The 21776-nt window shown below is 49.2% G+C and overlaps 1 protein-coding gene across 1 annotated transcript in view; it reads left to right on the top strand.

Moving 5' to 3' along the window:
- Window positions 1-21776, top strand: part of ADAM15 (ADAM metallopeptidase domain 15) — a 55801-nt gene that overhangs the window by 8586 nt on the left and 25439 nt on the right. The window contains exons 3-14 of the mRNA XM_056853501.1: window positions 1463-1545; window positions 4280-4358; window positions 9690-9766; window positions 10426-10606; window positions 11429-11494; window positions 13491-13559; window positions 15321-15490; window positions 15572-16231; window positions 17005-17086; window positions 18738-18889; window positions 18973-19147; window positions 21089-21181. Of these exons, the coding sequence (XP_056709479.1) occupies window positions 1463-1545; window positions 4280-4358; window positions 9690-9766; window positions 10426-10606; window positions 11429-11494; window positions 13491-13559; window positions 15321-15490; window positions 15572-16231; window positions 17005-17086; window positions 18738-18889; window positions 18973-19147; window positions 21089-21181 (1887 nt within the window). The remainder of the gene's footprint in view (window positions 1-1462; window positions 1546-4279; window positions 4359-9689; window positions 9767-10425; window positions 10607-11428; window positions 11495-13490; window positions 13560-15320; window positions 15491-15571; window positions 16232-17004; window positions 17087-18737; window positions 18890-18972; window positions 19148-21088; window positions 21182-21776) is intronic.

Raw genomic sequence — 21776 nt, 5'->3', positions numbered from 1 at the left:
TTGCTTTCTTTTTTCTTGACCTTTTGGGTACTTAAGGCAGGGATTTGAACCTGGGTCTTCTGAGTCCTAGTCCAATACTCTGACCACTATGCCACGCTGGCTGGCTGGTCTAGAGGGGTGTAAGGCAGATTAATCATCCGTTTTCCTAACTAGCATTTGCTGCTTGCAAATTCTTCTCTCGTGGATGGGGACGGGATTTTTGTGGATTAGTAGGGCAAGGGCTGGGGAGGCATTAATATTTTAAAGAAATAGAACCCGCAGGGGAAAAAACTGAGATGCTTGGGAACGGGAGCCACGCAGCTGCTGTGTGTAACCTTGAGATGAGCCGGCTTGAATGAGCTCATCTCCTCCTGCCCCCCCCTTCACCCGCCGTGTGCCCAGCCCACGGATGTAGGGAGTCTCCCAGGCATTTCCTTCTATTACTGTGGGGCAGGAAACGCCGGGTGGGGCGGAGTGAGGAAGGGGAGAGAAGCAGACACCTCTGTGTGGCTGCTTTGCACCCTGCGGGTCGATGAGCTAATCTGGGAGAGGCTTTTCCTGCCGGCCGGGGGGCGAAAAAACCCCTCCCTGCCCTCGAGGCAACCCTGCTGCGTGGCACGCTTTTGGGCGCGGCCTGGACCGAAGTCACAAGTGCATGCTCAGCAGGGAGCGGAGGGGGGACGGGGGTCCCTGCTGGTCTAGGGTGGCCAACCTCCAGGTAATAGCTAGAGATCTCTCGGTGTTACAACGGATCTCCAGCTGATAGAAATCAGTTCACCTGGAGAAAATGGCTGCTTTGGCATTTGGACTCTATGGCATTGAAGTCCCTCCCCTCTCCAAACCCTGCCCTCCTCAGGCGCCACCCAAAATACCTCCCGCTGGTGGCAAAGAGGGACCTGGCAACTCTACTGCTGGTCCCCTCCCAAGCCCGGGTGAGCTTTCTGGAACCACTAGCTCAGTGATTCCCAACGTGGGCAGTACCACCCCCTGGGGTCGGTGGGATTACCTGGGGGGCATTAAGAGGCAAGGGGGCAGGGGGGGACACTAGATGTGGGCCCCTTCAACTGTGTTGTTCACTAATTTGCAATAGATCAAGCTGCGGCACCATGCTGGCAAATTGGGTGGAAACTATCAGAATTTTTTCCCAGACCATGAAGAGCTGGTACCACTGGATCAAGTTCCATCAGTTTTGTTGAATAAATCTCAGCTAAAAAGTTTTAATTGATTTTGAATAGATATGTAATTAATTGTTACTGTTCTGAAATTTTATTGTTATTATCTTCTTTAGTGAGTCATTCAAAACCTTATTTTGAATAATTCTTTTTATAGGATAGGGTAGGGGGCGCTGGGGTTGAGTTTGTGGCCCGAAAAGTTTGGGAACCACTGCTCTAGCTCTGAGACCCTTTTGCAAAAGAGACCCATCCCTAGGAATCCCCGTGATGGTTTTCTCTTCCCAGCTCATTTTCTCATCTCTGGTTGGCAGGGGCAGAACGGATTCCCGGCTCGGCTGCAGGTCACGCTGGAGGTGGAGGGAGATCGCTTTCTGGTGGATTTGGAGCGGAATTGGTGAGTAGTGCCTCTAGAAGTGCTGGCTGGAAGAGTTCTGCTGGATCGAACCGAACAGCTGTCTCTTCCAACATCCTGTTTTGTCTGTGTGCCTCTGGAAAGCCGGAAAGCAGCTGCTCTCCATTTCTTGTTATCTCTCTTCAACTGGTATTTAGGGGTGGACTGCCTATGAACATGGAGGTTCTATGAGGCATCATGGATGGTAGCCGCTCATAGTCGCATGGAAAGAAACATGCTGGTTCTAACGGGAGCCCAGCCACTGGGAAACAGAGAGCTGGGGCAGGCTGCCCTCCCATACCTCTGGTATGCAGAGGTATAGTGGAGCCTCCTTACTAAGAGACAGTCTACCTCTGCACACCAGAGGTGTTGGGGGGGCATCATAGAATCATAGAGTTGGAAGGGACCACCAGGGCCATCAAGTCCAACCTCCTGCACAATGCAGGAAATTCACAACTACCTCCCCCCACAACACCCCTAGTGACCAGAAGGTGGCCAAGGTGCCCTCCCTCTCATCATCTGCCTAAGGTCACAGAATCAGCATTGCTGACAGATGGCCATCTAACCTCTTCTTAAAAACCTCCAGGGAAGGAGAGCCCACCACCTCCCGAGGAAGCCTGTTCCACCGAGGAACCGCTCTAACCATTAGAAAATTCTTCCTAATGTCTAGACAGAAACTCTTTTGATTTAATCCTGCCTCAGCTGACTGTTTCCCAGGGACTGGGCCCCCATTAGAACCAGAACGCTGGGCAAGATGGACCTGTGGTCCAGTCCAGCATGTTTCTTTCTATGCGGCTATGAGCGGCTACCACCCATGGTGCCTTGTAGACCTTCCATGTCCAGAGGCAGTCTACCCCTAAATACCAGTTGAAGAAAGATAACAAGGAAGGGAGAGCAGCTGCTTTCGCGCTTCTCGGGGGCACACGGACAAAACAGGGTGTTAGAAGCGATGGCCGTTTGGTCCGATCCAGCAGAGCTCAAAAAGCTCTCAAAGGCGTTCGATAGGGAATAGTGAGTTCTTCTCCTGGCTTCCATATTTAGCCTGATACATTGGCCAGAGAGCATCTGAATGCTTGCCTGTTATTCCATTCAAATGAGACCGGATTGTGATCAGAAAAAGTTCTTGGTACTATATGTACTTTACGTAGCTGTGTAAAAATTGATTTACTTGCCCAGATCATATCTATTCTGGAGTGAGAGTCATGTCTTGCTGAGTAAAAAGTATATTCTTTAGCTGTTGTATTCATTGTTCTCCAAATGTCTTGCAGTTTGAATTCTTCCATCATTTGAAAAATGGTTTTCGGAAGACATCCTTCCAAAAGGATTGAGTTGAGATTTTTGGGGTGAAGGGTTATGGTTATTTAGGGTGGTGTTGTGGCTGTTGTTTTTTTTAATCATGATCCCTTCGAGGGTCCTGAAAAGCCCAGGTCAAGGTCTGAAGGCACCTATTGCAGCACGCACACACCCCAGTGAAGCTAAGGCGGTCTGGGGTCTACTCAGTGCTTGGGTGGGAGGACCCAAAGTCCTCGACTTAACGGAAGAAAGGCAGGATAGAGATGTCAAGCGGGATACAGAGATTTTTCTGACTTTAGTTATGAGTAAGTGGCTCTTCCTGTTTGGTCTCTGGCAACTGGGCCTTCGAGGCTGGCTGGCTGTAAATGGGGCACCCTGGGAAGATAAGGCCTGCTGGGTTAGACCTCTGAGGGTCCATCTAGTCCAGCATCCTGTCTCACACAGGGGACAACCAGTTCCTCTGGAGCGCCAACAAAAGGGCACAGAGTCCAAGAGGGCACAGAGTCCTAAGAACATAAGAAGTGGCCTGCTGGATCAGATCAGCTGTCCATCTAGTCTAGCATCTGGTCTCACACAGTGACCAGCCACTTTCTCTGGAGGGCCAACAGCAGGACATAGAGTCCGAGGCCTTCATAAGAACATCAGAAGAGCCCTGCTGGATCAGACCAGGGGTCCATCTAGCATCCGGCCTCACAAAGCTGCCAACCAGTTCCTCTGGAGAGCAAACAACTGGGTCTAGAGGCCGAGGTCTTCCCCTGATGTTGCCTCCTGGCACAGGTATTCAGAGGTTGACTGCCTCTGAACATGGAGGTTCCCTATGGCCAGAAGTCGTTGATAGACCTCTCCTCCACAAATCCGTCTAATCGTCTTTTAAAGCTGTGGCCATCGCTGCATCCTCTGGCAGCGAATTCCACATTTTAATCCCTCGCTATATAACAGTGTATCCTCACAACAACAGCCTTGTGAGGTGGGTTAGGTTGAAGAAGAAGAATTGGTTTTTTATATGCTGGTTTTCTCTACCTTTTTAAAGGAATCTCAGATTGGCTTACAATCGCTTTCCCTTCCTCTCCCCACAACAGACGCCTTGTGAGGTAGGGCTGAGAGAGTTCAGAGAGAACTGTGACTAGCCCTAGGTCGCCCAGCAGGCTTCATGTGGAGGAGGGGGGACTCAAACCTGGTTCTCCAGATTAGAGTCCACCACTCTTAACCACCACACTACGCTAGAGTACACAGAGCCAGGCAATGGCAAACCACCTCTGTTCGTGTCTTGCCAGTAAACCCTTATGGAGTCGCCATAAGTTGGCTCTGACTTGACGACATAGTCCACCACGTGCCTCGTAGCAGAACCAAGAACCCCTGCCCGTTTCAGCGATTGGCCCTTCGTCAGGGTAACCTTTTTCCAAGCGGAAACTCCACCCGTGCTGATTGTGTCTTCCTGTGGCAGGGAGCTGCTGGCGGGTGCCAAGGGACTGGCATATTACCTTCCCGATGGAACCAGGGCGATTCATCGGACCAGCCCAGAGGTAGGCATTCGTGTTTCCAGCTGTGTGGCAGCCACCTACAGGCGGTGGTCTTAGGTGGGGGGTTCTGTTCTCCGTCTGTCTGCTTGTGCCAGCTAAGGCCCGGGCGTGCTGCGGTGTTGTGCCCAGATTGCCCCTCCTGGCGGGGCAAAAGCCCCCTTTAACGTTTTCTGCCTGGAGTAACGTTTTCCCCCTCCAGAATTTTATTTACAATCTCTATTAGCCGCCTTGCTTCCAACGGAGCTCAAGGCAGCTTACGATGTTAATAAACTACATGAAACATTTAAATCATAGAACCAAGATTTAAATTTATTTGGAGGCAGTCCTAAATAACATTTGTCTTCTGCTGCCTGCTAAAGATGGAAAGTGAGGGGGCTGGGTGCACTTCCCTGGGAAGGTTCCATAATCATGGGGCTGCCACTGAAAAGGCCCTGTCTCGTGCACCCACCAAGTGAGCATCTTTAATTGATGGGGAAGTAGGAAGGGCATCTCTCTGGCTGTTTATGCTTGGTAATTAGCAGCAGCGTTACAGGCTGAAGTTTTTTTTTTATTTCTTCACGCTGGACCCTCATTCCAGCCCGTGCGTACCTGCTTCGTATGTCTTAAGAGCCCCTTTAACAGGACCTTTTTTCTTTGCTCCGCCCCCGCCCCCAAGCATTCACATGAAGAATCACAGCCCACGCTTAGCTATGCAAACGTTGATTGCTAATGGCCAGGGGTCGGCAAAGTCATTAGTCAAAAGAGCCAAATATCAACAGTACAACGATTGAGATTTCTTTTGAGAGTCAAATTTCTTAAACTATATAGGTAGGTACACTGTTTATTAACTTAATAAACTTTAATTAAAGTTTTAAGTCTTAATTAAACTATAGGTACACTGAATAAAACTTGATATCATACTTAATAGTGATCTTATTTATTGATCAAAATTAAATTGTAAGTCCCTGCCATTTCCCCCTCCCCGTCCAGAGTCCTCGTCTGGAGGCCTGGTCTACCACCATAAAAGCCTATTGGTGGACCTGGCCTCCGGCTGAGTCCCATTGGGAGGCCAGGTCTACCCATTGGCTTTCTTGGCAGTAGACCTGGCCTCCAGAGGCCCATAGAAGCCAATTGGTAGACCTGGCCTCTGAAGGGGGACTTTTTCCCCTCCTCGGAGTCCATGTCTACTGCCCAGAAAGCCAGTGGGTAGACATGGCCTCCCAATGGGACTCAGCCGGAGGCCAGGTCTACCAAAGGAAGCCCGCCCCGCCCAACAGCTGATAGGCGGGCGGGGGGGGCAGGAACCGCCGAGCCGGCCGCCCAGCAATCGCGTGGCTAGAGGGGAGGGGAGGCTTTAGCCTCCCAACCATTGAGGGCAAGGGAAAGGGGGACCCGGCCATTCTCCACGGCGGGGGGGGGGGGAGAGACAGCGCGCCCGCTCTCTCTCTCTCTCTCTCTCAGGCACGCCGGCTCCGCAGCCCGGCTGCCGGCGCGAGCGGGCGCAAGAGCAGGGGCTCCAAACCAAGTTCGGAGAGCCGCACTCAACGGGCCAAAGAGCCGCATACGGCTCTGGAGCCGCAGTTTTGAGACCCCTGCTAATGGCTATGCAAACGAAGGAGCAGGCGAGTGTGGGGTGGTGGAATTTATTTGACTTTCTCCTCTTGCATCGGAACGGTGAACAGTCATTTTAAAGGTCGGATTTAAAAAAGGAGTTTTGAGCGAGCATCAAAATTGACCCTGCGCAAATGGCCTCTGTGATCTTAATTGCCACGTAGGAACATATGGGAGAAGATAGTATGGAATAGTTTGAACTGTTTTGCCTTATTGTGAATATCTGCTAAAAGTATATTAAAAACCCTTTAGGTTCTAGGCCTGGGAATCTGGACAATTTCACTATCTGTTCTATTAGCAGATCCTGCCTGAAGGTGCCATGGATCCAGTGGCTATTATCTTTGACCCTTGGTTTATGGAGGTCAAAGCTAAGCCGTGTCAGCCCTAGTTAGTACTTGGATGGGAGACCGCCGAGGAAGTCCAGGGTGCCTTCACAGAGGCAGGCAATAGCAAACTACCTATGTTCTTCTCTTGCCTTGAAAACCCTATGGGGTCACCATAAGTACTTGGATGGGAGACCCCCAAGGAAGTCCAGGGTCGCTAAGCAGAGGCAGGCAATGACAAACCACCTCTGTTTGTCCGTAGCCTTGAAAACCCTATGGGGTCGCCATAAGTACTTGGATGGGAGACCACCGAGGAAGTCCAGGGTCGCTCCACAGAGGCAGGCAATAGCAAACTACCTCTGTTCGTCTCCTTCCTTGAAAACCCTATGGGGTCCCCATAAGTATTTGGAGACCCCCAAGGAAGTCCAAGGTCGCTCCACAGACGCAGGCAATGACAAACCACCTCAGCTCATCTCTTGCCTTGAAAACCCTATGGGGTCGCCGTTAGTACTTGGATGGGAGACCCCCAAGGAAGGCCAGGGTTTCTAAGCAGAGGCAGGCAATGACAACCACGTCTGTTCCACCTTGAAAACCCTGTGGGGTTGCCATAAGCCAGCTGCTTTCCAGCACCCAGGCGCTTCTGATTTGAGCTATGGGTTGTCTAGAGACTTGCTTCTTCAGTTGGTTGGTTTGATTTCGAGGGGGCGGCTTTTTATGTTTGGCCTCTGTGCGTTGTTCCTCGGTTTGAGAACTGTATTGAAGGGCGATACACTGAGCACTTTGGAAAGCAATTAGGGGAAATGGGCTCTCTAAATATCTGCTATTATCTTCTGTCCTCAACGTTGGCTGTGTTTCCTGGGAATGGAATTCTACTGCTGTCCTTGTTCAAACCCTCGTTTTTTTAAATTGTGAGCCACTTCGAGCCCAGCTCTAAAGAGGCCTGCATAGAACTATCCTAAATCGATAGATCTGAGTCCTTGTGAGGTAGGTGGGGCTGAGAGAGTTCAGAGAGAACTGTGACTGGCCCAAGGCCACCCTGCTGGCTTCATATGGAGCAGTGGGGAATCGAACCCGGTTCTCCAGATTAGAGTCCGCCACTCTTAACCATTACGCCATGCTGGCAGGGTATAAAACCTACTCTTCTTCAGTTGTGAGGGTGTTGCAGTAGCAATGATCTCATCCCCAGTATAAGGAGATACCTGTAGCTATGTCATCCTTTGCTTGCAGTTTTAGGCCTGGAAAGTTTTTAGCTGATGTAATCTGGGAAAGTTTTTCAATGGTTATTTTGATGAGCTAGCTTATGGTCTTTTATCTAGCTATTTCAGAAATGTATTTATCATGTGATAAAACGAACAGATGTGCTTATGCTGACTTGCTTATTACAATAGCCAACCAAGTACTTCGATATAGTCACATGATTGTGATAAGTGACTTCAGAGATTGATCAGATAGATAAGTTTACTCTATAACTATGCATGAGTCTGAGGACCAAATCAGATTTTCCTTGGACTGAACCTCAGCTATCAGAGATTGAAGGACCCTTGCTTGGTAAGATATTAGGATCCTTTTGGCTTATTTGAAATTCCTTAAGAGCAATGACTAAGACTGAATTCTGATTTATTCTAACAGACAACTAGTTTTAATATTCATTAATATAATGTTAGGAGCCCCGTGGTGCAGAGTGGTAAGCCCTTTCCTCCATTAATATGTCCACTCCCCTCTTAAAGCCCTCCAAGTTGGCAGCCATCACCACATCCTGGGGCAGGGAGTTCCACAATTTAACTATGCGTTGTGTGAAGAAATACTTCCTTTTATCTGTTTTGAATCTCTCACCCTCCAGCTTCAACAGATGGCCTCGCGTTCTAGTATTATGGGAGAGGGAGAAAAACCTCTCCCTGTGCACTGTCTCCATTCCATACATAATTTTATAGACCTCTATCATGACTCCCCTCAGCCGCCTTCTTTCCAAGCTAAACAGCCCTAAGCGTCTTAACCGCTCCCCATAGGACAGTTGCTCCAGCCCCCTAATCATTTTGGCTGCTCTTTTCTGCACCTTCTCAAGCTCTGCAATATCCTTTTTTAGGTGTGGTGACCAGAACTGTACCCAGTATTCCAAGTGTGGTCTCACCATAGATTTGTACAAGGGCAGTATGATATCAGCAGTTTTATTCTCTATTCCTCTTCGTTTTGCCTGCCACCCGTCTTCAGCTATATTTATTATTTATTTACCTCATTTATTCCCCACCTTTCGCCACAGTAGGGATCCAGTTCCGCTTACATCATTTCTCCTCTCCATTTTTTTCCCGTACAACGGTGCTGTGAGTTAGGAGGCCGAGCATGTGGAACCGGCACAAGGTCACCCAGTGAGCTCCCACAGCAGAGTAGGGCATTTGAACTTGGGCTTTCCAGATCCTAGTCTGAAATTCTAACCACTACACCCCACTGGCTTTTGTGGGGTGGCTGCTGCTGAACAGTAGCAAGCAGCCAGTCCTAGGGGAGTCATGAGTGTCATATCAGGTTGCTGAGTAGTTGCTGCCAGGCCTGGCCCTGATGAGTCTTTCCTCAAACAGCCCTGAAAAGGGCTCTCCCCCTTGCCTTTGATCGATAGAAACCGAGGCTTGAAAGCTGGCTGTACTGTTGTCATTGCCTAGCAACCCCCACAATAGCCATTGCAGAGGGCCTGATTTGCATAAAGGTACAGGCACTGCTTCTACTGCTAGGGTCTAGGACAGACCCCCAAAGAGCCTCAGGTTTGCAGCAAAAGCTGATATCTGTCTATCTATCTATCTGTCTGTCTGTCTGTCCGTCTAATCTATTTTATCTAATCTATCTATCCAATCTATCTCATTGAGGGGTTAAAATCCCGATAGATAGATAGATAGATAGATAGATAGATAGATAGATAGATAGATAGATAGATAGATAGATAGATAGATATCAGCTTTTGCTGCAAACTTGAGGCTCCTTGGGGGTCTGACCTAGACCCTGGCAAGTATTTGGATGGGAGACCTCCAAGAAATACCAGGGGCGTGATGCAGAGGCAGGCAATGTCAAACCACCTCTGAACATCTCTTGCCTTGAAAGCCCTACAGGGATCCCTAAGTCAGCTGGGACGTGACAGCAACAAAAAAAAATATCTGTCTTGTCTGTTCATGGCTCAAGTATCTGGATTTAAGTATCCACAGATTTGGCCACATTGAGAATTATATTTTTATCTGCTGTGTATCTGATTTCCCCCCTAAGCTAAAGTACTCCAAAATACATTCGCCTTTCCATCCCAGCTAAAACATATCTTTCTTGCCACTTTGGCCTTCTTTAAGAATAATTTCAATGTTGGATGTTTACAGACTTGCCTCAAACTGTGCGTGTCAACGTGGGGTCAGAGGCTGTGGTTTGTACCTTCTACTTCTCTCTGTTGCAGGAGAATTGCTGTTATCGGGGTAGCATCGAGGGATTTCTTGAATCTTGGGCCAATATCTGCATTTGCTCAGGTCTAAGGTAAGAATGAGAGCCAGAACAAAGAGGGAAGGAAGAAAGAACTGTGGGGGCTTCCAGACAATCCAGATCAAAATGTTATAACGGCGCTTTGACACCCGAAGCATCCGTTACTGCATTTTGCAGTTTGCTGCCACAACAAACACCTTGTGAGGTAGGTGGGGCTGAGAGAGTTTGGAGAGAACTGTGACTAGCCCAAGGTCACCCAGCTGGCTTCACGTGGAGGAGAAGGGAAACCAACCCGACTCACCAGATTCGCCTCCGCCGCTCATGTGGAGGAGTGGGGGAATCAAACCTGGTTCTCCAGATCAGAGCCCACCGCTCCAAACCACTGCCCTTAACCATTACACCACGCTGGCTCTCCTTTTGCCTTCTGCTCACCGCTTCTCTCACAGGGATGCCAGCCTCCAGGCCCGGGGATCCCCCCGGAATTACAGCTCATCTCCAAACCACAGAGATCAGTTCCCCAGGAGAAAATGGATGCTTTGGCGGGTGGGCTCTATGGCATTGTACCCCACTGAGGTCCCTGTCCTCCCCGTGCTCCACCCCCAAATCTCTCGGAGTTTCCCAACCTGGATATGGCGACTGTTCCCCCCCCATCCCCCGTGGGTGGCCAGGGGGGACTTGGCAACCCTGTTCTCTAACGTGGCCTCCTTTTCCAGTGGTCTCCTGGCTGTGTCCAGAGAGCGAAGCTACAGCCTCGAGTCCCGTGTCAAGGGGAACGTGACGGATCACAGAGCCTACAGACTTCGTGCAGTCAGACACGGCACAGGAGAATGCAGGCCAGTTTCTCTGTCCCATGGACAGCTTCATTCACAGCCGGAGCAACCTCTGCTACGTAGGGTATGCATTACGGCCTTCTTGCTCCTCACTCTGAACTTCTACTTCATGATTCCTTTTTGTTCTGAATGTGCAATAATAGTGTAGTTTTTTTTACCTACTTACAGAAAGTTCTGACCATAGAGAAAGTTCTGACCATAGGAATTGCCAGGAACTCTATGGTCAGAACTTCCTGTAAGTAGACAAGGTCTTATTTTTCTCATTTTTTTTCTCCCATGGACGATTGTGGACCCTCCCATTGGCCGCAGTTTTTGCCTGCCAATCAGATGAGCATCGGCAGGCAAGGGCTGAAATTACCTGGAGGTCTTGCACTATACGCGGACCAAGGGGAACCCTATAGACTGTACCTCTTATAAAGTGCAGGCTGGGGGAGGGGGAATTGCATGTCTGAATCCTGGATTCTCATAAATCTTAGAAACATAGAGCTGGAAGGGACCTCAATGAATGGTCATTTTGTCCAACCCCTTGCACAACACATCAAATTCACACCTACCCCCCCCCCAACGAAGGGCCTCTAAGGATGACTGAAGCAGATGGGTAATTTTACGTGGGACCAGGCAGTTCTTAAAATATGCTGCCCCCAAGCTGCAGAGGGCTTTAAAAGGTCAATGCCAGCACTGTGAATTGGGCCTGGAAGCCAATTGGGAGCCAGTGTAGAGGAAACAAGGCTGGAACGGCATGATCCCCTACCACCTGTGCCACTCAACATTTTGGACAGTCTTCAAAGGCAGCCCCATGTAGAGCGCAATGCAGTTATCAGGGCATATTAGTGTTTCCACTTGCTCGAGGACTGTGATGGGATCCGCATTTTCTCCTCTCTCCCAGGGTAAGCGGCAGGCGGAACCCGAACATGGATACGTGGAACTGGTGATGGTGGCTGACCATGCCGAGGTGAGATGTCCCCAAATCCTTGCTGTGACCTCCTCCCTGCCTTGGTAGCTTCCAAGGAAGACATCAGAAGGTGAAGATGTACCAGAGAGACCTCAGAACATGTGGCTGTAGCATATCAGTGGATCCGAGGGTATGCTGAGTTGTCCGAGGTCCACCCAGTGAGCTTCGTGGGAGACTGGGGATGCCAGCCCCACATGGAAGTGAAAAAAAAATACTTGTGCTGAAACTTGGAAATAATACACAAACAGCAGCAACTATGACCAAGTTAGAATGAATGAAGATTTACACAAGTGTGTATAATACTCTGTTTACCCAAAACACAATAATTAAATACAAAAGTGTTTATAACTATAATTGTAGATAGTGTACACATAACAATATTCACACAAGATTACACATAACAATATTCACACAAGAAACAATAATCAATAATAATAAAGTCCCATAAAGATTATAAAGCCTATATCATACACATGTAGTGTTTATAACTATAATTGTAGATAGTGTACACATAACAATATTCACACAAGATTACACATAACAATATTCACACAAGAAACAATAATCAATAATAATAAAGTCCCATAAAGATTATAAAGCCTATATCATACACATGTAGTCTTGTAGACACTGTCTCTAAAGCACCAAGGTAAGCCAGATCAACTCCAAGCAACAAGTGAGACAGGAATCTTGTATTTACTATTTCATACTTTTTTCTTCAGTCGCATTTCAACTGGCTGTGAAGTCATTCCAACATTGCACTTCGCAGTGTTCCTGGATCAAAATTGCTTCCGCAATGTGCTTTGCTCCTCAGTCTAACAAATATCAAAGAGGATGCGACTGAAGAAGTATGAAATAGGAAATACCGGATTCCTGTCTCGCTTGTTGCTTGGAGTTGATTTAGCTTACCTTGGTGCTTTAGAGACTGTCTACAAGACTACATGTATATGATATATGGTTTACGAGCTTTATAAGACTTTTTGTGTGATTATTGTTTCTTGTGTAAATATTGTTATGTGTACACTATCTACAATTATAGTTATAAACACTTTTGTATTTAATTATTGTGTTGTGACCCCACATGGAAGGCATCTGATTCAACCCCCTTGCGGAAGCTAAGGGAGCCTGGGTCTTGTCAGTGCTTAGGTAGGAGACCTGGGAATCCTACGACAGTCTTGCTCCAGACACTGGCTGGCTGCTGGCTTGCTGTCCCCACAAAGCTCCCTGGATCAGTTTGCCTGAAACAGGGTGCCGGAGCAAGTGACGTCTAGTGGTTAGAGCAGGGGTCCTCCAATGTAGCATCTGCTGAGTGTTTTTGAGAAAGTGGGTAGGGCCAGGTATCACTTTTGCCCAGCAGGGCTCCTAATCACGCATTAAAGAACTGATTGGCTGTGCAAATTTTTTAAAAAGTTGTTTCCGGCAGTGGCTGCCACCACAGCACGAAGCTCTCTGCTGCATGACTGAAGTTATTCTATGTTCAAGCAAGGAAATATTTTTAAATGATACGTTTCTTACAAAGGCATTCTGCTGCCTGAAATACTGGCAAGCATTTCTGTTAGCGTTCCTGTTTCTATTTGAGTTCTGCAAGACCTCACTCCCTGACGTTTTGTGATTGGCTGCAGCCATTTTTTGGTTGAGCCCACCATCCTGAGTCAGAATTCTAGAGGGGACTGCAGGCTCGAAAATGTCAGGGACCTCCATGCTATAGCATTGGTACAGGTATATCCATGGCTATTATCGTTGATGGTCAACTGGGACCTTCAGGGGCACGAATTCCAGTTGCCGGAGTGTGAGTGTGTGTGTCAAAGAACCAAGGAAGACTCTTAACTTGTGGGTTTCCCAGAAGGTTCTGGTTGGTCTTAGGCCCGATCTTGCGGAGATCTTCTCGAGTAAATTGAAAAGAGAGCCAGAAGCACAAGTGCTGGGCTGGGAAAGTCTTTTCTGATGTCCTGCCATCTCTGCCCGGAATAACCTCAGCCCAATTCTCTTGTTTTAGTTTGAGCTGTATTTCGACCTCAACCAAGTCCAGATGCGGATGCTGGAAATCGCTAGCCATATGGACGGGGTACGTAGCCAACCTTTGCAGATTTGGACAGTGTTGGACAGATGAGTTCATGGATTAGCCTGTTAATTGTATCAGTATTTATTTACAGTCATAGACCATCAAATAAAACAGGATTACAGAATTGCTCGATGACTGGCAAAGCACATAGACGAAATGTGGCTAAAATTACAGTACTTGAAATTACAAGAACATTACAAAAATAATCCAGTCATATATATTCATAAGATTAGTATAAAACCAGTCTAAAAGGTTCCGGACAGTAAAGATTGCATGTTTCCATGGCTATTGCATAGATTTAGTCCAGTTTTGACAATGAGGAAATTGAAATTGCTCAAGACTTTCTATTCCTCGGCTCCATCATCAACCAAAAGGGAGACTGCAGCTGGGAAATCAGAAGGAGATTGAGACTGGGAAGGGCAGCCATGAAGGAGCTAGAAAATATTCTTAAGTGTAAGGATGTGTCACTGGCCACCAAGATAATTCAGGCCATCGTCTTCCCTATTACAATATATGGGTGTTAAAGCTGGACAATAAAGCAAGGTGATAGGAAGAAAGTAGATTCCTTTGAAATGTGGTGTTGGAGGAGAGCGTTACGCATACCCTGCCTAGACCGCCAAAAAAACAAATCAGTGGGTGTTAGATCAAATCAAGCCCGAACTGACCCTAGAAGCTAAAATGACTAAACTGAGGCTGTCATAGTTTGGTCACATTATGAGAAGACAAGAGTCACAGGAAAAGACAATCATGCTAGGAAAAGTTGAGGGCAGCAGGAAAAGAAGAAGACCAACAAGAGGTAGATTGACTCAATAAAGGAATCCGCAGCTCCCAAGTTGCAAGATATGAGCAAGGCTGTCAAAGATAGGACATTTTGGAGGACTTTGATTCATAGAGTCGCCATGAGTCGGAAGCGACTTGACGGCACTTAACACACACAGTTCAGTTCTGCCTTATTTTAATTGCTAGCCAGGCAAATCTGGCAACTCTATTTTTGTTAAATTATCATACCTGGTAATAAAACCTTAAGACGTTGTTTCCTCAAAACTCTAGGACAATCTACAAGTAATGGGATCAGTGATCTCATGTGTATATTATTGTACAGTTTGCATTCGAATAACACATGTTCAGAGGTTTCAAGTGCATCTTGTTTGCAAATACATTTGCATGCTTCCAATGGGAATTTGTTATATTTCCCATCTAAGAACACAGAAGGCAGGGCATTGTATCGCAGAAGCATAAAGGATCTGCGATACTCAGGATTTGTGATGCTGGACAAATATGGCATTATGACATTCCTATTGAGCAGGTCCTTTCCTGTTAATAGAAGTCTGTTGATGCTAAGTACTGAAAATAAAAGAGAGGCAGGTCCCTGGCCCAAGGAGCTTGCCGTCAAAATTTAAATTTAAACCAGGGTTGTGGAGGTGAGAGAGGGGGGAAAACTGAAGCTACCCAGATACAGTCTCACAAACCTGGATTTCTATAGGAGATGAAGACCAAGCTGGAGAGAGCATTTATAGGTTAGGGGATGGAATTGAAGGGAAGGGATTAGGGAACAGAATCCGCAGCCGGAATAAACAGCTGCAAGAGCCTGTGAACCTGCCGTTTTTATTTCAGGGAAGACGATATTCCCGATACGATCTCTCTCTCTCTCTCTCTCTCTCTCTCCCTTACTTTGCACGGGTGAAATGAAGTGATTCTACCTTTTCACCCTTTTCTAAGCCTGACCTTGCTCTCTCTGTCTCCTCCAACTTAAATCCCGCTCAGTTTTACCGTCCGCTGGGCCTGCGGGTGGCGCTCGTGAGCGGCGAAGTCTGGAACAAGCAAGACCAGGTGTCGATGGAGGGGCATCCCCACGTGGTGCTGGAGCGCTTTCTACGCTGGAGGCAGCAGGCACTCCTGCCGAAGGTCCCGCATGACAGTGCCCAGCTTATTACGTAAGGGGGGCGATGGGGTGAACCGACCGATAAGCACCATCTGGGGATGGTGGTGGAGTAGGAGGCGTGAGGGACTTGCAGCCAGCGCCGGCGGCATCCTCAGCGCCCGAGCCTGCCTGCTTCGGCAGGAAGCCCCACGGTGTGCAAAGAGGCGGCCGCTCAGGTGTGCAGGACAGCGGCCGAGAGCCGCTCTGCCCAGCAGCGCCCGCCGGCGCAGCCTCCATTCACAAAGGGGGCCGCCGAGCGGCCGAGGAAGCGCCCAAACTGCCCGCGCCACGCCAGGAGGCGGCCCCAGCAGAGCCACGAAAAGTCCTGCGCGGTGTGGGGGTGCACGGGGAGAGCGGGCGCGTGCGTCGGGGGAAGAGACCTGCCCGCCCGGTTCCCGCCACCCTCGCGCACTCTCCCCCCTTTCCCTGCCTCCCCCGGGTCTAGGAGACGCTCGCTGTCCCCTCAGAAGCCGGTGATGGCCGTGGCGGGAAGCCGCTGTGGCACCAAAGGCAAGCCGTGGGGCGCGCGGGAGGAGGTTGCGGGATTCACCAGGGGGCGTCCGCTGCTGCTGCTGCACAGCCCCAAGCGGCTGAAGCTGAGGGCAGCGACGGCAGAGCCCGAGCTTGCTCCCGCGGCGCAGGTGGGCGGTGGGCGGTGGCGGCGGCAGCCTGGCTCCCTTCTCTGCCAGTCTGCTCTGCTTACCCCCACGTGCCGGCAGAGAGGGCTCAGCATGCCAAGTCGGGCACACGTGCCGTAGGTTCACCAACATGGCTTTATAATCTGACCGGGGGGTGTGGGCATTAGAGGCACAGGGTGGGGATCTTATGGGTGATGCCATCGTAGGGATGCCAGCCTCCAGGTGGGACCTGGGGATCCCCCGGAATGACAGCTTATCTCCAGACAACAGAGATCAGTTCCCCTGGAGAAAATGGATGCTTTGGAGGGTGGACTTTATGGCATTGTGCCCCACTGAGACCCCTGTCCTCCCCAGGCTCCATCCCCAAATCTTCAGGAGTTTCTTGACCTGGGTCTGGCAACCCTACAACCCGCCTACCTCACAGGGTGTCTGTTGTGGGGAGGGGAAAGGAAGGTGATTGTAAGCCGGTTTGATTCTCCCTTAAGTGGTAGAAAAAGTCGGCATATCAAATCCAACTCTTCCTCTTCTTCCTCCCCCGCCCCCCACCAGTGGACAGACAAGACCTGGCAACCCTAGTTCCCCTGGAGAAAATGGATGCTTTGGATGGTGTATCTGTAGGATTGTACCCCATTGAGGTCCCTGCCCTCTCAGGCCCCATCCCCAAATCTTCAAGAGTTTCCCAGCCTGGATCTGGCAACCCTATCCCTCATTCCCCACCAGTGGCTGGGGGGACCTGGCAACCCTACACTATATGGTCTTTCCTACATCAGAGGTAACCCCCTTCCTCGTGTACCTACCTGCCCCCGCTCCGCAGAGCCACAGTTTTTCTTCTGCTGTTGTGTTTCATGCAATTTTTTTCTTATTCACCCTGTCTCCTTTATCTTCTCAGGGGCTCCCCACTAACCGGTGGCATGACAGGGGTGTCCACTCATGCTTCCATCTGCTCCAGGCGCTCAGGAGGGATCAGCATGGTGAGTGCTCACACTCGCTGTCTCCTGGGGAGGGGGTGTAGCTGAGCAGCCAAAAATCTGGTTGCCCCTGATTTGGATCTCAGTTTTAAGAAGATGGTGATGACGGCTGCCAACTTGGAAGGCTTGAAGAGGGGAGTGGACATGTTCATGGAGGAGAGAGGTATTCATGGCTGTTAGTTAAAATGGATACTAGTCACGATGCATGCCTATTCTCTCCAGGATCAGAGGAGCAGGCCTATTATATTAGGTGATGTGAAGCACAGGCAGGATAAAGCTGCTGCAGTCATCTTGTTTGTGGGCTTCCTAGAGGCACCTGGTTGGCCACTGTGCGAACAGACTGCTGGACTTCATGGGACTTGGTCTGATCCATCACGTCTTTTCTTACATTCTTATGAGTGGACATGTTCATGGAGGAGAGGGCTATCCATGGCTAGTAGTCAAAATGGATACGAGTCATGATGCGTACCTATTCTCTCCAGGATCAGAGGAGCATGCCTGTGATATTAGGTGCTGTGAAACACAGGTAGGACAATGCTGCTGGAGTTGTCTTGTTTGTTGTCTTCCTAGAGGCCCCTGGTTGGCCACTGTGCGAACAGACTGCTGGACTTGATGGGACTTGGTCCATTCCAGCATGACCTTTCTTATGTTCTTATGAGGCAATTCCTCTCTCTTTAGAGGCAGAGAAAGCGTTTGACCGCTTACAGGGAGTCTTCTGACATTCTTATTGATCTCATATGGGTTTGTCTTGTTTGTGGGCTTCCTAGAGGCACCTGGTTGGCCACTGTGTGAACAGACTGCTGGATTTGATAGGCCTCAGACTGATCCAGCATGGCCTTTCTTATGTTCTTATGAGATCCCTTCCAACTGTGTGTTTCTATTTTAGAAGGAATGAGTGCAGGGCTTGCTGTAGTGCACGATTTCTCAGTAATGTCACCTTATCAGATGCATTCCCTTCTGAAGTACGCAAGGGAATGCCTCATGGAATATGGTGTTGGCTGGGACACATGGATGCAGCCTAATTCCGTCTTAGTAGAGACGTTTCCTTTGGAGAGAGAGAAAATCCCTCTTATGATGCCTTCTATAAGATGAAATACACCATGATGCCCTGTCAAAAGAGGCATTCCCTCCTGGAAGAATGAGGCAGGGAATGCCTCTCCTAAGATGGTGAGGACAACTTGTATAATTCCTCTTTTAACATAACCCCAGTGATGTCTTCCTGCAAGCATTCTTGACAAATTAATAAAACATAAGAACATCAGAGAGGCCATGCTGGATCAGACCAAGGCCCATCAAGTCCAGCAGTCTGTTCACACAGTGGCGAACCAGAGGCCTCTAGGAAGCCCACAAAAAAGATGACTGTAGCAGCTTTCTCATACCTGTGTTCCACAGCACCTAAGATAATAGGCATGCTCCTCTGATGCTGGAGATAATAGGTATGCATCATGACTAGTGTCCATTTTGACTAGTAACCACGAATACCCCTCTCCTCCATGAACACGTCCACTCCCCTCTTCAAGCCTTCCAAGTTGGCAGCCATCACAACATCCTGGGGCAGGGAGTTCCACAGTTTAACTATATGCTGTGTGAAGAAATACTTATAAAGGTCTTGTTTCCCCCCTTCCGTTCCCTGCTCCCGTTCTTCACCTTTCAGGACCACTCCGTCAGCCCGCTGGTCATGGCTTCCACCCTCTCCCACCAACTAGGCCACAACCTGGGCCTCAGCCACGACGGTGCCAGTTGCGGCTGCGACGGGTCCAGCCCCAACCTTCCCCCGGGCCGTAGCTGCATCATGGAGCCACCGGGGTGAGTGCGTCCACGTGTACTGCGTTCGAATCCTGTAAACGGGGAGGTGCCCGAGCTCTGAATTCCTCCCTCCTCTTCCTCAGGTTGTTGCCCGGCCTGAGTTTTAGTCGTTGCAGCCGCCAGCAGCTCCAAGAGATCCTCCAGAGCAACAGGGTCTGGTGTCTTCGGGACGTGCCTGAGCCGACCCGCCTGACCAAGCCCCGCTGTGGGAACCACCTTGTGGAATCGGGGGAAGAATGCGACTGCGGTCTCCGACAGGTAGGACATAATCTCCCTGCCAGCATAAGAGCCAGTGCGGTGTAGTGGTTAAAAGCGGGAGACTCTGATCTGGAGAAGAAGAAGAAGAGTTGGCTTTTATATGCCAACTTTCTCTCCCACTTAAGGAAGAATCAAACAGGCTTGCAATCTCCTTCCCTTCCCCTCCCCACAACACACACCTTGTGAGGTAGGTGGGGCTGAGAGAGCTCTAAGAGAGCTGTGACTAGCCCAAGTGTGACTGGCCTCACGTGTAGGAGAGGGGAAACAAATCCAGTTCACCAGATTAGCGTCTGCCGCTCATGTGGAGGAGCGGGGAATCAAACCCGGTTCTCCAGATCAGAGTCCGCCGCTCCAAACCACCGCTTTTAACCACTACACCATGCTGTCTCTCAGCTAGGGTGTGAGTCCACCATACGTCCTTAAGTAGAGAAGAGTCTCTAGCTGGGTCTGAAGGAGTGAGCCGAGACTCACGAGCTCCCGCCCCTGCCAGAAATTTTGTTAGTCTTTAAGGTGCTACTGGACTCTTCTTCTTTTCTACTGCAACAGACTAACACGGCTGCCCATCGTAATTTTGTGGGGCAATCTATTAGTTTTTATGCCAGTAGTGTCTACGTTCGAGTGTATGGCTTCTGGTAGTGGTTCTATTGATAACGCAAATAGCAAAAGCGACAGAGGTGAGCCTTGTCGAGTTCCTCCCTGTATCTCTGTTTCTCCAGATCTGAAATTATGCACTTCAGCTTGGGCTGTAGAAAAGAGCAAGAGTCCAGCAGCACCTTAAAGACTAACAAAATTTCTGGTAGGGTGGGAGCTTTTGTGAGCTTTAGAGAGCCAGCATGGTGTAGTGGTTAAGAGCAGTGGACTCTAATCTGTAGAACTGGGTTTGATTCCCCACTCCTCCACATGATCAGCGGAGGCTGATCTGGAGAAGAAGAGGAAGAAGAATTGGTTTTTATACGCCGACATTCTCTACCACTTAAGGGAGACTCAAACCGGCTCACAATCACCTTCCCTTCCTCTCCCCACAGCAGATACCCTGTGGGGTAGGTGGGGCTGAGAGAGCTCTGAACTGTGACTAGCCCAAGGTCACCCAGCTGGCTTCGTGTGGAGGAGTGGGGAAACAAATCCAGTTCACCAGATTAGCCTCCGCCGCTCATGTGGGAGGAGTGGGGAATCAAACCCGGTTCTCCAGATCAGTGTCCACCGCTCCAAACCACCGCTCTTAACCACTACACCACGCTGGCCAGGTTTGTTTGTTCTTCTGCACATGAAGCCTGCTAGGTGACCCTGGGCCAGTCACAGTTCTTTATGAACTCTCTCTGCCCCATCTGTTTCACAAAATGTCTGTTGTGGGGAGAGGACAGGAAGGAAATTGTAAACTCCTTATGGTAGAGAAAAGCAGGGTATAAAAACGAACTCTTCTTCTACTGGACTCTTGCTCTTTTCTGCTGCTACAGACATACTAACAAGGCTACCCATCATGATTTAACTTGAGCTGTGGATGAGTTGCATGTAGCAGAGATGGCCTGGATGAAGCCCTCCCCAAAACCCATATGAGATCAATAAGAATGTCAGAAGACTCCCTATAAGCGGTCAAACGCTTTCTCTGCCTCTAAAGACAGAGGAATTGCCTAATAAGAACATAAGAAAGGCCACGCTGGAACGGACCAAGGCCCATGAGGTCCAGCAGTCTGTTCGCACAGGGGCCAACCAGGAACCTCTAGGAAGCCCACAAACAAGATGACTGCAGCAGCACCATCCTGCCTGTGCTCCACAGCACCTAATATCATAGGCCTCCTTGTCACCTGTTTGAGACTGGTTTATAATATTTAGATTTCTAAATATTTCTATTTGACCTTTAGGAATGAAACCCGTTCGCATCCTAGCTTCTTACTGGAGTGTTGTTGTTTTTTAATAGTAATCTCTGTCTCCCTTTTCTTTCAGGAGTGTACAGATCCGTGTTGCGATGCAATCACATGCCAGCTGGTGCCCGGAGCTCAGTGTGCCACGGGGGGAGGCTGTTGCCACAAATGCAAGGTAACTGGCCCCTGCAAAGGTGGGGCAAACCTTTGACTCAGATCCTCAATCACATCCCGTGCTTCCCCTCCCCCCCAGTCTTGCATGCTTCTCCCTTAAAATGTGATGATCGCATAGCTTTATTTGGAGCACATGATTGCGCCTTGCTTGTGCGTGTGGGTGGGAGGGACTTTAAGCGCTGGTGCTTATCACACAAATGCAGATGTGCGCATATCTAGCGATCGTTTAAAACAAAACTTAGCATTTGGGCATCTTATGGGCTAAAAGGCTGAGCTGTGAACCAGTTCAAATCTCCATTTTGCCAGGGATTTGCTAGGCACGCTTAGGCAAACTCCACACCCATCTCTAATCTACCACATGGTGTTAATAATAAGGGCTCACCTCACAGGGCTGGTATTTAAGGTAGTGTCTGTGAAGTGCTCTTAAAGTTTCGAAGAAGGAAAAGTAGAAAGAGAAGAAGAATTGGTTTTTACATGCTGAGTTTCTCTACCACTTAAGGAAGAAACAAACTGGCTTACAATCACCTTCCCTTCCCCACAACAGATACCCTGTGAGGTAGGGGGGGCTGAGAGAGCTCGAAGAGAGCTGTGACTAG

The sequence above is a fragment of the Euleptes europaea genome, chromosome 7 (assembly GCF_029931775.1).
Source record: "Euleptes europaea isolate rEulEur1 chromosome 7, rEulEur1.hap1, whole genome shotgun sequence".
Taxonomy (NCBI): Eukaryota; Metazoa; Chordata; class Lepidosauria; order Squamata; family Sphaerodactylidae; genus Euleptes; species Euleptes europaea.
The sequence above is the reverse complement of the archived record's forward strand: the minus strand, read 5'-3'. Positions and strand labels throughout refer to the sequence as shown.